Genomic DNA, 16,022 nt, shown 5'->3' on the forward strand with positions numbered 1-16,022 from the left:
CTTAGGTAGCCCCATCTGAGCAAGCCCTGCCCCTTTTAAGTTCCATTCCTTTCAATGTATATATATGTATATTAGACATAGGGTGGTATTGGGAAGGGGGATTGTTTAGAATATTAAGGCGGCATCTTTTCTACGTGAGGCTGAGTAACACATCTCCGTGTAGATTAAAAATAGAGAAATGGGGGAACTAAGATCCAGCATACAGAGCTAAATATAAGCAGTGGTGTGTGTGTGATAGATACACACACATACACACACACATATATATATATATATATATATATATATATATATATTTATTTTTATATATACTCCACAGTTCTGTCTGTAGGTGTATGTAGTGGCTTCTAATACTTATAGTCATTTACCACAGGTTGATGCATTGTCCCGATTTTTCCTCTATTGGTTAAGTCAATGTAGTTTCCCTGTTCTGTAGAGTTTGTAGCCTGTTCCTTGTGCGTAAACACATTTAATGATCTACGGCGGCTTTAATTGTCCGGCTTTATGTCGAGTTTCATTTGTACCTTTATGGGCTGTTTATTCTGGTTATGGAGCTCTGACTGCATCTGAGAAACCTGGAAGCTCCGCAGAACCGCATCTATTTAAAGAGGGAAATGACTTTCCCGGCCTTCTCATTGCCGTTTGGGTAAAGTTAATAACCCCCCCCCCCTCCCCCAGTTCTGAGATGTGCAAATGTCCTTAAACTCGGCCAAGAAAAGGTGAATGAGATGGAAGACGCATTCAGTCGGTCTGTGGCTAGCTCAGGTTTGCTCCATTTGGATAATATTTTTACATTCCCTCTGCGACTATTCATCCTCCTGTCGGAGACGCGAGCTCCAGCCGGGCTCCAAATCAGGTGGCTTTCAGATTTTAATTTAGTGGAGGCGTTAAGAAAAGCAGATGATTCCAGGTGATAAGTTAAAGTAGATATCTGGTAGGTGAAAAGTTAAAGCCATTTATTAGAGAAGATATGGCTATGAGATTCTTCAAAGTGACGCGAGACGCTAGGCCAGAATCTAAACCAGCGGCTCGGGCTCATGATTGGAAGATAGGTCTGAACGGATGCTCACACCGTACATCGGGGCCAAGAAGCCTGCAATGTAGAACATAGTAATTACAAGGCTTTTTTCTCCATGATAAAACACTCTTGCCTGCCACTTTAAGTCAGGAAAGGTTACAGCACTTGGAGACATTGTTTTAATTGGTTTTGGGCTTATGATTTCAGAGGTTGGGGTTCAAACGAATCTGTTTTGTGCTCTGACTGTTTGCAGGGCTTTTGCTTGTTTAAAGTGTCCGATGCCTGGAATAAGATGGGAACTATCAAACATTAATCACTAGGTTGCACTTTCTGTATACGGTGGACATGCTGATTCAGGCGTTCACGGAACACAATGGGGATAGTGTGGAGTTTATCTCAATTCTTGTCATAATTGGGGGGGGGAGAAGTAATAAGATTTTCCATGTTTATTAGATTAATATGGATGGTTAATGTTGTGTAATACTTGGTTGTACATCATTTACTATTATCATATACATCATATGCCCCTTGAAACAAATCTTCTAGAACTTTCTTTACTGGAATGTTTTTTAGTGTAAAGCATCTGAAAGTTTTTTATGTATTTACAGAACTAACCATCATTTTTTGTATTCTGCCCCTACCTACAACTTAAAGGGGTTATCCTGTGAAAATCTTTTTCTTTCAAATCAACTGGTTTCAGAAAGTTCTACGGATATGTAATTTACTTCTTCCATACTTATCAGCTGCTGTATGTCCTGCAGGAAATGTTGTTTTCTTTTCAGTCTGACACAGAGAGGAACTGTCCAGAGCAGGAAAGCAGTAAATTAAAAAAATCTGTATAACTTTCTGAAACCAGTTTATTTAAAAGAAAAAGATTTTCGTTGGATAACCCCCTTTAACATGTACCTTTCTTTAAAAAAACAAACAAACACAACAACAACGTTTGACGTCATAAAGATGTTAAAGGTTTAGATCGGTCTGCGTCTGAGTGTTCACACCTGTACTGACTAAGGGTAGCTTCACACACCCCGTATCGCAGCGGATTTTCTGCTTTGGATCCGCAGCTGATCCGCAGCTGATTTGATCTAAATAACTGAACACAGCATCAAATCTGCACCATTAAATCTGCTGCGGTTCTGCTGCGGATCCGGCGTGCATGTGTGTGAAGGCACCCCTAGGGTGCACACGTACAGGATCTGCAGCAGATTTGATGGCGCAGATTCAATGCAAAGTAACTCTATGCCATCAAATCTGCTGCAGATCTGCTGCAGATTCAAATTTGCGCCATCAAATCTGCAGCAGATTTGATGGCGCAGATTTAAAGCTGGAGATTCAATGCAAAGCAACTCTGGGCCATCAAATCTGCAGGCTCAATTTATTACAGTATTAGAGATTTTAACAAGAACCAAGGCCCAGAGCTCAAATGAATCAATCCTGTTTCTTTGTTTTCTACCTTTTATACCCCTTTAGATGGCTATACACATTAGATTGGCTCAGTGTGCAAAAAAACCCTGTTGGCATTGGCTTATCTCCCTTGAGAACAAAGGACCTAGGTCCAACATGTCTGATCCCTCTAAAGGTCCTTTTTAACCTAAAGATTTGTCAGCCACAGGGGTCCGCAAACAAGGACCAGTCAGCAAGCTCAGTGCTGAGGATTTGCCTGGTCCTCAGCCGATCGCTATCACTTTTACTCGGGCTGATTTTCGCCCACAGGAGTGTTTCTAGCAACACATCCTGCCGATAATTGGCCCATGTAGAAGGCCCTTTACTGTCCAGATCCGCCCTTCCCCTCCACGTACACATATGCCATTGGAGTAGAGAGTCAGGAGGTCTCCGTACACTTAAGCTCGGCAGACTGTTACATCAAAAGGGCTATGTTAAAGGAAGGTTCTACTCAAAAATAGGATATTTGATTTGTTGCTATTCATGTACATAACAAACAGCCTATTTTTACTGCACTCCCACAGTGCTCTTCTATGGCATCTTCGGGCCCTGGCTGAGACGATCCTACCTCCCTTTCCAAGATGGACTCGTCTCAGGGTGACAGCCCAGTCAGCCAATAACTGGCCACGGCGCTGTCCTGCTCCTGGACCCGGTCCCGGGACGGAGATATCGGCGTCAGCAGCCGTGCGGCTCTGCGTCGAAATCCCGGTTGACAGGTTCCCTTTAACACCCAGTCTGTGTTCTTAACCGTAAATTATCTTTTCAGAAATATTTCTTTAAGATGTAAAAACATCACTGATAAATTGTATTATATAAAGAAGGTGAAAAAAGTAAAACAATGAAACAAAAACAAATGAACATTTATTTCTGATTTCTGTAGGTCAGAAGGGACAATGGTTAAGCGGATTCTTTGACCATGGATCTTTCATGGAAATAATGCAGCCATGGGCACAAACCGTAGTAGTTGGAAGAGCCAGGTAAGGAGCAGTGCTCTACATTGTTACCATAAAACCACTTCATTCCAGAGTTTACCTGGAAACAAAAAAAAAATAAAGAGCGTTGAGTTATTTTGGATAGTACAGCAAAGTCTAATGTAACAGACTCGTGCCTACTAGTCAACTCATTGTTTGTGAGGTTGACCTACAAAACACTTTGAAGAGATGGGACGTAAATGGGCACTGTTGGTAAATCAGCAGGGGAGGGGATATACTACATCTTTGCAATTGACTTCATACATTTTTTAGCCTGTTTTTATATGAAATGCAATGATGTATATTCATCTCACTTACTAGATAACTGCAGTCGTGGCTCCACCGCTAAGGCTATTTGGTCTTTAGTATTAGCAAAAAAAAGGACCAGATGCAGGATGTGATGTCAGGTGTCCCTCTGCTCTGCATAGCCTGGCCCAGTGATTACATAGTTAATACGGTTGAAAAAAGACACATGTCCATCAAGTTCAACCAAGGAGGGGATGGATACAAGGAAGGGGGAGGGGTGATAGGCTCTATACATATGCATTTATATTATTTTGCTCTAAGAACTTGTCTAGGCCGGTTTTGAAGCCCTCTACTGTTTTTTGCGGTGACCAGATCCTGTGGTAGACTGTTCCACAGATTCACAGTTCTCATGGTAAAGAAGGCTTGTCGCCTCCGGAGGTTGAACCTTTTTTTCACCAGGCGGAGGCAGTGCCCCCTTGTCCTTTGAGGGGGTTTTACCTGGAACATCTTTTCCCTATATTTCTTGTAGGGGCCATTTATATATTTAAATAAGTTAATCATATCTCCCCTTAAACGTCTCTTCTCCAGACTAAACAAATTCAACTCTCTTAATCTCTCCTCATAACTAAGATGCTCCATTCCCCTTATTAGTTTAGTTGCCCGTCTTTGTACCCTCTCCAGCTCTAGAACATCCTTTTTATGAATCGGGTTCCAAAACTGGACGGCATACTCCAGATGGGGCCGCACCAAAGCTTTATAAAGCGGTAATATTATATCCCTGTCCCGAGAGTCCAGGCCTGTTTTAATGCATGACAATATCCTGCTGCCCTTAGAAGCAGCTGACTGACATTGTGTGCTGTTCTGTAGTCTATTATCTACAAGTACACCCAGATCCTTCACCATCAGCGACTCTCCCAGAGTAACTCCCCCCAGGACATATGATGCATGCGGGTTATTAGTACCCAGGTGCATAACTTTACATTTATCCACATTGAACCTCATTTGCCAAGTGGACGCCCAAACACTCAGTGTGTCTAAGTCATCCTGTAACATCTGCACATCCTCCATAGACTGTACTGTACTACAAAGCTTGGTGTCATCTGCAAAGATAGAAACATTGCTGTTAATTCCATTCTCAATATCATTAATAAACAAGTTAAACAGAAGAGGGCCCAGTACTGACCCTTGGGGTACACCACTTATTACCGGGGACCATTCGCAGTAGGAATCATTGACCACCACTCTCTGGGTACGATTATTAAGCCAGTTTTCAATCCAGTTACACATTAAACTTTCCAAACCGATAGACTTTAACTTACCCATCAGACGTCCATGAGGAACTGTGTCAAACGCTTTTGCAAAATCCAGGTACACGATATTCACAGCCGCGCCGCCATCCAGGCTTCTACTTACCTCTTCATAGAAACATATTAGGTTGGTTTGACAGCTTCTGTCCTTAGTAAAACCATGCTGGTTATCACTTATAATACTATTAGCCACTACATATTCCTGGATGTAGTCCCTTATAAGCCCCTCAAATAGTTTCCCCACAATGGACGTTAAGCTTACAGGTCTATAGTTACCTGGGGAAGTTCGAGAGCCCTTTTTGAAGATCGGCATTACATTTGCCTCACACCAGTCCCTCGGCACAATACCAGTAAGCAAAGAATCACGGAATATTTCATACAAGGGTAGAGAAATTACAGAACTGAGTTCCCTAAAAACTCTGGGGTGTAATCCATCAGGCCCTGGAGCTTTGGTTACATTGAGTTTGTTTAATTTATCTTGGACCATATCTATAGTAAACCAGTTCAGTACATTACATGTGTTAGCAGCACTGGCGACACCCACCTCAGTACTGGCCCCACCCATCACAGCTCCATCCTCTTCTTTTGTATATACAGAGCTGAAGAACCCATTAAGTAACTCAGCTTTCTCCTGATCCCCAGTTATTAATTTCCCTTCACCATTATTTAGGGGTCCTACATGCTCTGACCTTGGTTTTTTTGCATTAATATATTTGAAGAATTTTTGGGGGTTTCTTTTGCTATCTATAGCTACCTGCCTTTCATTGTGAATTTTTGCTGCTTTTATTACATTTTTACAGGTTTTGTTGACTTCTTTGTAATGTTGAAATGCTACAGCTGACCCCTCTGATTTATATTTTTTGAATGCCCCTTTTTTCTCATTTATAGCTCCTCGAACCTCGGTTGTAAGCCATGTGGGATTGGATTTTAACCGTTTATATTTGTTACCCATAGGAATATATTTGGCAGTACAGTTATTTAATGTGGATTTGAAGATTTCCCATTTATTAGCTGTATCCGTATGTGACAGCAGACGCTCCCAGTCTATGCCCTGAAGTTCTGCCCTTAACCCAGGAAAATTGGCCCTCCCAACATGTTTTTCTTTTCTACACTTTAAGCTAAAAGTCACTATATTGTGGTCACTATTACCCAGGTGTTCATGGACAGTGACATCCCCAACCAGCTCAGCGTTGTTAGAAATAACCAGATCCAACAAGGCATCACTTCTAGTTGGCTCCTCCACAAACTGGCCCAGAAAATTATCCTGCAGGAGGTTAGGAAATTCCCTCCCCTTTGTGGTTTTAGCTGAACCGTGATGATTGCTGATTGGCCAGCAGCAGGACACGCCCCTATATACACACCCCTTACTGCTGCAGCTGAATGAACCAACTGGTAAAAAGGCTCCGCCCACCAGCTCAGAGTGCAGAAGCATGAGCATCACTATGGGCTACTGGGTGGGCCATTTGAGCAACAAAATGAAAATTATAATGGACAGCATACAGTACTTCAGACCAGGCCAGTGCTCTGTTTATAGGCGGGAACCAGGCCGAGGTAAAAAAAAAAAAAAAAAACAGCGCCGGCGCTGTTCTATGTGGTAAGGGGTAAGCCAGAAGCACGCAACCAGCAATCGTGTCAGGCAGCCCCCCCCCACCCCCGGTGGCAGTAGAGAGGGCCATATCACCAGCTGCCAGTTAACAGTAGTAAATATGTACAGCAAATACTATATATTTAAAAAAAAAAAATTATATCACAAAGTAATATAACTTTTATTAAAGCACTGTATTTGAAATCCATTGTCTCCAGAGTTTCCCTTTAACTATTTTACTACCTGAAGTCATTCTTTTTTTATTTCTTAACTTTTTCATTTTCACCCGCCAAGAGCAGAAATTTTTTTCTTTATCATTTATTTCTCATCAATTCTTTGGTTTTGCTGTAATCCTACTGATCTGCAGATTGTTAATATGTCACTGCTCTTACTGCAGAGTAAATCCCCTTTTACACCACCCGATTATTGGCAAGGAGCATTGCTAGAAGCTCTCCTTTGGCCAGTAATCTGCTCATGTAAAAGTGGCAGATTGCCTTTTTTGCGCTGCGGCAGAATTTATCACTGCTGCATATCTCTCTGTGTAAACAGGAGATGTGCGGCTAATAGCAGAATATTTCAATGGCCGCACAAATGATACAGTGATCGTTCATGAGGCCAGCTGCTCTAATGCTCTTGTCTTCCAAAGACACTGCAAACAAGTGGCAATCCCGGTGATCTGCCCTCGCTTGTGTCCTTGCATGGCCACATTTGCTCAAATAAATAAATATATATATTGTAGGGATCTTCCCGGGGGATGGTGTGTTTGGACACAGTTCACAGCAGACTTGGACTTGTAAAATAACAGCTTGGCGTTTATTTTCAGCATAAACAGTCCGTAACAGAAATATAGCAACACTGTGCTTTAAGAACAAAACAAAAGGTCTTGCCCGTCTGGGCGCTAACTAACAAAAGCAGGTTACCTCTCTGACACTTCAGTCGGCAGTATTGCGGGGTGTGAACAGGCCCCAGCAGCGGCTGTCTTCCCAGCTCTCACCAAACAGCATGCAGGCTGTTCACTCCTGGCTGAGAGAGAGAGACCTGTACACTGAGCACACCTTTTGCCTTCTCAGGCTGATTGGGATCAGAGCTCACCTGATCCCAAAACCCACACTGGATCGAGGGGGAGGGAATGGCAAGTCCCACTACCAAAACCTACCTGCCATTCCATGTAAGTCCAGGCCCGGCAATAATAAATAATAGCTCAGCAGCATAACACTGCTGAGCACAGATGCCTCCTGGACTCACCATCTCACACTATGTATCAACCTGGGTGAGATGTACATCCCCTCGAGCACTTTTCCCGTGACATGTCCACATATCCCCCCCCTCTTCTTCAGACCGGAGGGCTGAGCATTTTGTCCCCACAGACAGTGTACCCTAGATAGGGCGTCAGCATTTGCCTGTAATTTCCCTGGCCGGTGTTCCACCATGAAATTAAAGTTTTGGAGGGAAAGAAACCACCTAGTCACCCTTGCATTTTTCTCCTTGTTTAATTTCATCCATGTTAGGGGGGCATGGTCTGTCACTAACTTAAACCTCCTGCCTAGTAAGTAGTACTTCAGGGATTCTAGGGCCCACTTCACTGCCAGACATTCTCGCTCAACTATGGCGTAGTTTTTCTCGGCCGGGGATAGTTTCCTGCTTAAGTACATCACCGGGTGCTCCTCGCCATTCACGACCTGTGAGAGGACGGCACCTAACCCTGTGTTAGAGGCATCTGTCTGTACTAGAAACTCTCGCCTAAAGTCAGGGGTAACTAGCACAGGCTGTTGGCACAAGGCAGACTTAAGGCTTTTAAAAGCTTTCTCAGCCTCTGGAGTCCATGTCACCATTGCGGACTTCGCACCCTTTGTCAGGTCAGTTAGTGGGGCTGCAACTGAAGCAAAATTCGGCACAAACCTCCGGTAATAGCCGGTAATACCCAGGAAAGCTCTGACCTGTTTCTTTGTGAGGGGTTGAGGCCAATTCTGTATTGCCTCAATTTTATTTAGTTGTGGTTTCACTAACCCCCTCCCAATAATGTAGCCCAAGTATTTGGCCTCCTCTAAGGCTAGTGCACACTTCTCTGCATTGATGGTTAACCCCGCATCACTTATGGCATCTAACACCGCCTGGACCTTACAGAGGTGACTTTCCCAATCCGGACTAAAAATGACCACATCATCGAGGTAGGCAGCGGAGTAATCACGATGTGGTCGCAGAATCAAGTCCATCAACCTCTGAAAAGTGGCAGGGGCTCCATGTAACCCGAATGGCATCACTACGTATTGGAAGAGCCCATCAGGGGTGGAGAATGCAGTCTTCTCTCTAGCCTTAGGAGTGAGTGGGATCTGCCAGTAGCCCTTAGTGAGATCGAGGGTAGTTATGTACCTGGCATTACCCATCCTTTCTATCAACTCATCTACCCTGGGCATGGGGTAGGCATCGAACTTGGAGATCTCATTTAACTTTCTAAAATCATTACAGAACCTCCAAGTTCCATTGGGCTTTGGGATTAACACAATCGGGCTGGACCACTCGCTCTGGGACACCTCAATGACTCCTAGGTCAAGCATACGTTTTACCTCGGATGATACCGCCTCCCTCCGTGCTTCTGGTATCCTATAGGGCTTCAGGTTTACTCTGCTTCTAGGCTCAGTTTCAATATGATGACTAATGAGATGCGTACGCCCTGGTAGGTCAGAAAACTTGTCTTTATTTCTCTGCAGGAACTCCTTAGCTTCCTGCTTCTGGGATACTGATAGGGTGTCACCAATCCTGACCGGAGGGATTGGTGGTGACAGATGACCAACAGGCTTTGTCGCCACCAAGGATTCCCTGTCTTTCCAGGGCTTGATCAAGTTTATGTGATAAACTTGGAAAGGCTTCCTTCTACCTGGTTGGTGTACCTTGTAGTTGACCTCACTGATCTTCTCTACAATTTCATAGGGACCCTGCCACTTGGCTAAGAATTTGCTTTCTACCGTGGGAACAAGTATGAGTACCCGGTCACCTGGGCTAAAGGTCCTGATTCTTGCAGAACGATTGTAAATTCTGCTTTGGCCCTCTTGCGCCCTCTGGAGGTGTTCCCTTACTAGGGGCATTACAGTGGCTATACGGTCCTGCATTTGTGCTACATGCTCTATAACACTCTTGTATGGGGTGGACTCACTTTCCCATGTCTCTTTCGCTATATCCAACAAACCCCTAGGGTGACGACCATAGACTAATTCGAAGGGAGAGAACCCTGTGGACGCTTGGGGTACTTCCCTAATAGAAAACATCAGGTAAGGTAGTAAGTGATCCCAATCACGACCATCCTTTTCCACCACTTTTTTTAACATATGTTTCAGGGTTTTATTAAACCTCTCCACTAACCCGTCTGTCTGTGGGTGATATACAGAGGTACGTAGGTGTGAGATTTTAAACAGTTTGCATAGCTCTTTCATTACCTTTGACACAAATGGGGTACCTTGGTCAGTCAAGATTTCCTTGGGGATCCCCACCCTGGAAAACATATAAAACAATTCCCGTGCAATTGTTTTAGAGGTAGTGTTTCTTAGGGGTACAGCCTCAGGATAGCGGGTCGCGTAGTCCAACACCACTAGAATGTACTGGTGTCCCCTAGCCGACTTTACAATGGGACCCACCAAGTCCATTGCGATCCGGTCAAAAGGTACCTCTATGATGGGGAGTGGGACCAAAGGACTGCGAAAATGCGACACTGGAGCGCTAAGCTGACATGTGGGGCACGACTCACAGTATTTTTTTATGTCAGCATAAATTGCAGGCCAATAAAACCTCTGGAGGACTCTCTCCTGTGTTTTATCTGTCCCCAAGTGGCCCCCAAGGACATGATTATGGGCCATGTCGAGTACCTGACGCCGGTACGACTTAGGCACCAGAAGCTGTTCCACCACCTCCTCATTAATCTTAGTGACTCTATAGAAGAGATCATTAGTCATAGAAAAATGTGGAAATCTTTTCTCAGCTTCTGGTTCCTGAGGTACCCCATTCATAACAGTGACCTGCTCTCTCGCATTTTTGAGAGTGGGGTCCTGTAATTGTGCAGTACCAAAATTATCCCTAGACACCTCTAAGTCTGGAACATTTTGCGCAGTGGGAGGAGCCTCTTCCTCACCAGCCAGGACCTGCAAAGGAAAAGCATCATTTTCATCCTGTACATTTTTATCATTTACCGTGGGTAATGCAATAGACTTAGGGGTCTCCTCACTCCTTTCAGGGGATTGTTGTTTTCCCCATAGAGCCCAGAATAAAGGAAAATCACGCCCCAATATCACATTATGCATAAGATTTTTAACCACACCCACTTCATATTGTACAGCGCCTAGTTCAGTCCCGACATTAGCCCGTACTATAGGGTAAACCTTTGTATCACCATGTATGCATACCACACTCATATGTCTTGCTGGCACAAAGTCCCCAGTCACCAGGCTGGCATGCACCAGGGTGACAAGGCTTCCTGAGTCCAGCAACGCCTTAACAGGAAAGTCATTTACAGTAATGTTGCAGACTTGTGGTTCAGTCTCTAGTCCAGTGACTGCAACAAAAGACGGCTCCGCAAATAGCGACTGACGCCGGCTAGCGTCACACTCCATGGGCTCAGTGGTAAGAGGGCAATGGGCAGACATATGTCCTGTCTCATGGCATCTCCAGCACTGGATAGGGCCTGGTCTCCTTGGCAGGGAGTCCTTTTTAGGGCCACTTAGCCACCGGGGACCACCACCAGTCTTTTGCCCCTGAGACGCCTCCTGAGCGCTCTTCCCTCTATCAGCACCCCTCCACACTCCCCCAATAGATGGAAGTCTCTTACCAGCTGACGGCACAGGTCTGGCACTCCGGGGAGGTGACGGTGCTGCAGGAACATCACGGAGGTAGTCCTCGGTCGCCTGGAACCTCTCCACAAGGCTGACAAGTTCGTCGGCACTCTTAGGGTCGCCTTGTCCCACCAAGCGTTGCAGATCAGCAGGAAGTGCGCGGAGGTAGCGATCCATCACGACCCTCTCTAGGATCTGTGCAGGAGTAGAGGTGTCTGGCTCCAACCACTTTCTTGCCAAATGAATCAGGTCGTACATCTGGGACCTCGCTGACTTGTCCAGACTGTAGCTCCAGTTGCGGACTCTCCGGGCACGGACAGCAGCAGTAACTCCTAGTCGGGCGAGTATCTCTGCTCTTAGCCGAGGATAGTCCTTGACCTCTTGCTCACTGAGGTCATAGTAGGCCTTTTGAGGTTCGCCTGTTAAATAGGGAGCAATGACCTCTGCCCACTCAGGGGAGGGTAACTTTTCTCGCTCAGCCACACGCTCAAAGACAGTTAAATAGGCCTCAACATCGTCATCAGCAGTCATCTTTTGCAGCGCACGCTGCACAGCTCTTCTCACAGACAAAGTCTCTGGCGCGGCTGCTGCCACCAGCTGGGGATTAGCACCTGCAGACGCCTCTTGCTTTGCTATCAGGTGCTCAATAAGTCTCTGTTGTTGAGCCATCGCTTGTTCGTGGCGCAGATTAGCATCTGCCAGAGCCTGTTGTTGCTGCCGATTAGCCTGCTGGTGTGCAGCCAATGCCTGTTCATGGCGCAGGTTAGCAGCCTCCTGATCCTGCTTAGCGGCTGCCTGAGCCTGTTGTTGTGCGACCAACGCCTGTTGCTGTTGCAGACTCACTTGCATTAGCTGCTTCATCATTTCCTCCATGTTGCTTGACTGTTTTTGGAGTGAAGCAGCAGCCTTCACCCAGGACATACGCAGCTGTAGCCAAGTTGATGCACACCGTTGCCCCTAGCAACCGCTTTGCCCGCTCCGCAGCACCAATTGTAGGGATCTTCCCGGGGGATGGTGTGTTTGGACACAGTTCACAGCAGACTTGGACTTGTAAAATAACAGCTTGGCGTTTATTTTCAGCATAAACAGTCCGTAACAGAAATATAGCAACACTGTGCTTTAAGAACAAAACAAAAGGTCTTGCCCGTCTGGGCGCTAACTAACAAAAGCAGGTTACCTCTCTGACACTTCAGTCGGCAGTATTGCGGGGTGTGAACAGGCCCCAGCAGCGGCTGTCTTCCCAGCTCTCACCAAACAGCATGCAGGCTGTTCACTCCTGGCTGAGAGAGAGAGACCTGTACACTGAGCACACCTTTTGCCTTCTCAGGCTGATTGGGATCAGAGCTCACCTGATCCCAAAACCCACACTGGATCGAGGGGGAGGGAATGGCAAGTCCCACTACCAAAACCTACCTGCCATTCCATGTAAGTCCAGGCCCGGCAATAATAAATAATAGCTCAGCAGCATAACACTGCTGAGCACAGATGCCTCCTGGACTCACCATCTCACACTATGTATCAACCTGGGTGAGATGTACATCCCCTCGAGCACTTTTCCCGTGACATGTCCACAATATATATATATATATATATATATATATATATATATATATATATACACACACTAACCGGCCACTTTATTAGGTACACCATGTTAGTAACGGGTTGAACCCTTTTGCCTTCAGAACTGCCTCAATTCTTCGTGGCATAGATACAACAAGGTGCTGGAAGCATTCCTCAGAGATTTTGGTCCATATTGACATGATGGCATCACACAGTTGCCGCAGATTTGTCGGCTGCACATCCATGATGCGAATCTCCCGTTCCACCACATCCCAAAGATGCTCTATTGGATTGAGATCTGGTGACTGTGGAGGCCATTTGAGTACAGTGAACTCATTGTCATCTTCAAGAAACCAGTCTGAGATGATTCTAGCTTTATGACATGGCGCATTATCGTGCTGAAAGTAGCCATCAGATGTTGGGTACATTGTGGTCATAAAGGGATGGACATGGTCAGCAACAATACTCAGGTAGGCTGTGGCGTTGCAACGATGCTCAATTGGTACCAAGGGGCCCAAAGAGTGCCAAGAAAATATTCCCCACACCATGACACCACCACCACCAGCCTGAACCGTTGATACAAGGCAGGATGGATCCATGCTTTCATGTTTTTGACGCCAAATTCTGACCCTACCATCCGAATGTCGCAGCAGAAATCGAGACTCATCAGGCCAGGCAACGTTTTTCCAATCTTCTACTGTCCAATTTCGATGAGCCTGTGCAAATTGTAGCCTCAGTTTCCTGTTCTTAGCTGAAAGGAGTGGCACCCGGTGGGGTCTTCTGCTGCTGTAGCCCATCTGCCTCAAAGTTCGACGTACTGTGCGTTCAGAGATGCTCTTCTGCCTACCTTGGTTGTAACGGTTGGCTATTTAAGTCACTGTTGCCTTTCTATCAGCTCGAACCAGTCTGCCCATTCTCCTTTGACCTTTGGCATCAACAAGGCATTTCCGCCCACAGAACTGCCGCTCACTGGATGTTTTTTCTTTTTCGGACCATTCTCTGTAAACCCTAGAGATGGTTGTGCGTGAAAATCCCAGTAGATCAGCAGTTTCTGAAATACTCAGACCAGCCCTTCCGGCACCAACAACCTTGCCACGTTCAAAGGCACTCAAATCACCTTTCTTCCCCATACTGATGCTCGGTTTGAACTGCAGGAGATTGTCTTGACCATGTCTACATGCCTAAATGCACTGAGTTGCCGCCATGTGATTGGCTGATTAGAAATTAAGTGGTAACGTGCAGTTGGACAGGTGTACCTAATAAAGTGGCTGGTGAGTGTGTATATATATATATATATATATATATATATATATATACATATATATATATATATATATATATATATATACTCAATACTTTACCATAACCTTATATGGTAAAATATGGTGCAATTGAAAATTATAACTGCACCATGACATAACTGCCATTTGGTAACCAGAGAAGTATTTGCTGAGGTTTGAAAAGATAAATCTGTAGCTTTTCTGTGCTATAGTCTATTCTGCACGTTACACCTACAGCAAGGTCCAGACTAACTCTTAGCATAAAGTCATCTGACAACTGCAATTTTCTAGCCGTAGTTGTTTGGCTGCTCGTGTAGAGATGCACTGCAGTGAATTGTAAATGGTAGGGCATGCTGTTAAAATAAATGAACTACTGAGTGAGAAAGGAAACTGTATCTTGTGTTTCTCAGCTTTCTCAGGTGACTTTATTCCACAAGCCTACTTTACAGGAAAAAAGAAAAAGAAAAACACTGATAAAATAAATTAGAAACATTGAATAATGGCAGTGGTGTGTATGTGTAAGTGGGTAATTTATTAAGGCCAGTTATTGGCAATTTAAAAAAAAAAAAAAAAAAAATCTAATCTTTACACTTATGGGCTGCGTTCACACTACGTATATTTCAGTCAGTATATGTATATTTCAGTCAGTATATTTCAGTCAGTATTGCAACCAAAACCCAAAACCAGGAGTGGATTAAAAACGCAGAAAGGCTCTGTTCACAAAATGTTGAAATTGAGTGGATGGCCGCCATTTAATGGCAAATATTTGCTGTTATTTTAAAACAACGGCTGTTATTGAAATAATGGCCGTTATTTACTGTTATATGGTGGCCATCCACTCAATTTCAACATTGTGTGGACAGAGCCTTTCTGTGTTTTTAATCCACTCCTGGTTTTGGTTGCAATATGAGGACCACAATACTGACTGAAATATACGTAGTGTGAACCCAGCCTAAAATTTTTTTTTAATTATTACTTTTCTGCTGCCAGTAAATTACAGCTGAGATCTACTCCAGCTCCTAGATTGTGTAAGGCTAAGTTCGCACTTCATTTTTGCTGTCTGTTCAATGTGTACATTAAAAGTAAAAACTATAAAAAAGGGTGTTAAAAATGGTTATATGCCGTACTGCGGAATCTGTCTTCTATTGACTTTTTTTTTTTTTCCTTTAGAATATAATGTACACAATAATGTGGTTGACCTTGTTTTTCTGTACGTTAAAATTAAACGCACTGGGGCCCCGACTAGATTGCAGCCGGTGCATAAAATAGCCGGTATTCACATCATAGAAATATCTATTGGGTCTAGATAAAAACCGTACCGAAAAATTTTGATTTTGTATTTGCTATGTTGTTAGTTACTAGTTGGATTTATTGAACTAGATTTCTGATGTTACACCTAGCCCTTATACCGATCCACAGGAGGGATAGTGGAGAAGAGCCTAGTAACTACAGGCCAGTTAGCTTGACACCTGTAGTAGAAAAATTATGGAAACACTTCTAAAAAAAAAAAAAAAATTACCTAAAAATCAACAACTTGATGGATGCAAACAGGATCGATGGTCAGCACACAGACCAGGATGGCAAATAATCTGATCCTGAAATAATTTACTACTTATTCAAATTGCTTTCTTCCTCTGCGCCCCATGCGCTAAATAATACTTGAAGGGAAGCCACGTCCCAGTAGGAGGCACCGGAGAGCGAGAGCTACTTTGAATATTTGTGTCTTTTATGTAATGTGTGTATTACATTTTGATCAATGTTTCCTACAGCAGTACACCAGGGACTATGAGAA

The 16,022-nt window shown here is 44.4% G+C and overlaps 1 protein-coding gene across 1 annotated transcript in view; it reads left to right on the top strand.

The window, feature by feature from the left end:
• ACACA (acetyl-CoA carboxylase alpha) overlaps nt 1–16,022 on the top strand; it is a 220,232-nt gene that overhangs the window by 161,491 nt on the left and 42,719 nt on the right. The window contains exon 47 of the mRNA XM_069971462.1: nt 3,342–3,438. Coding sequence (XP_069827563.1) covers nt 3,342–3,438 — 97 coding nt within the window. The remainder of the gene's footprint in view (nt 1–3,341; nt 3,439–16,022) is intronic.

The sequence above is a fragment of the Dendropsophus ebraccatus genome, chromosome 5, assembly GCF_027789765.1.
Source record: "Dendropsophus ebraccatus isolate aDenEbr1 chromosome 5, aDenEbr1.pat, whole genome shotgun sequence".
Taxonomy (NCBI): Eukaryota; Metazoa; Chordata; class Amphibia; order Anura; family Hylidae; genus Dendropsophus; species Dendropsophus ebraccatus.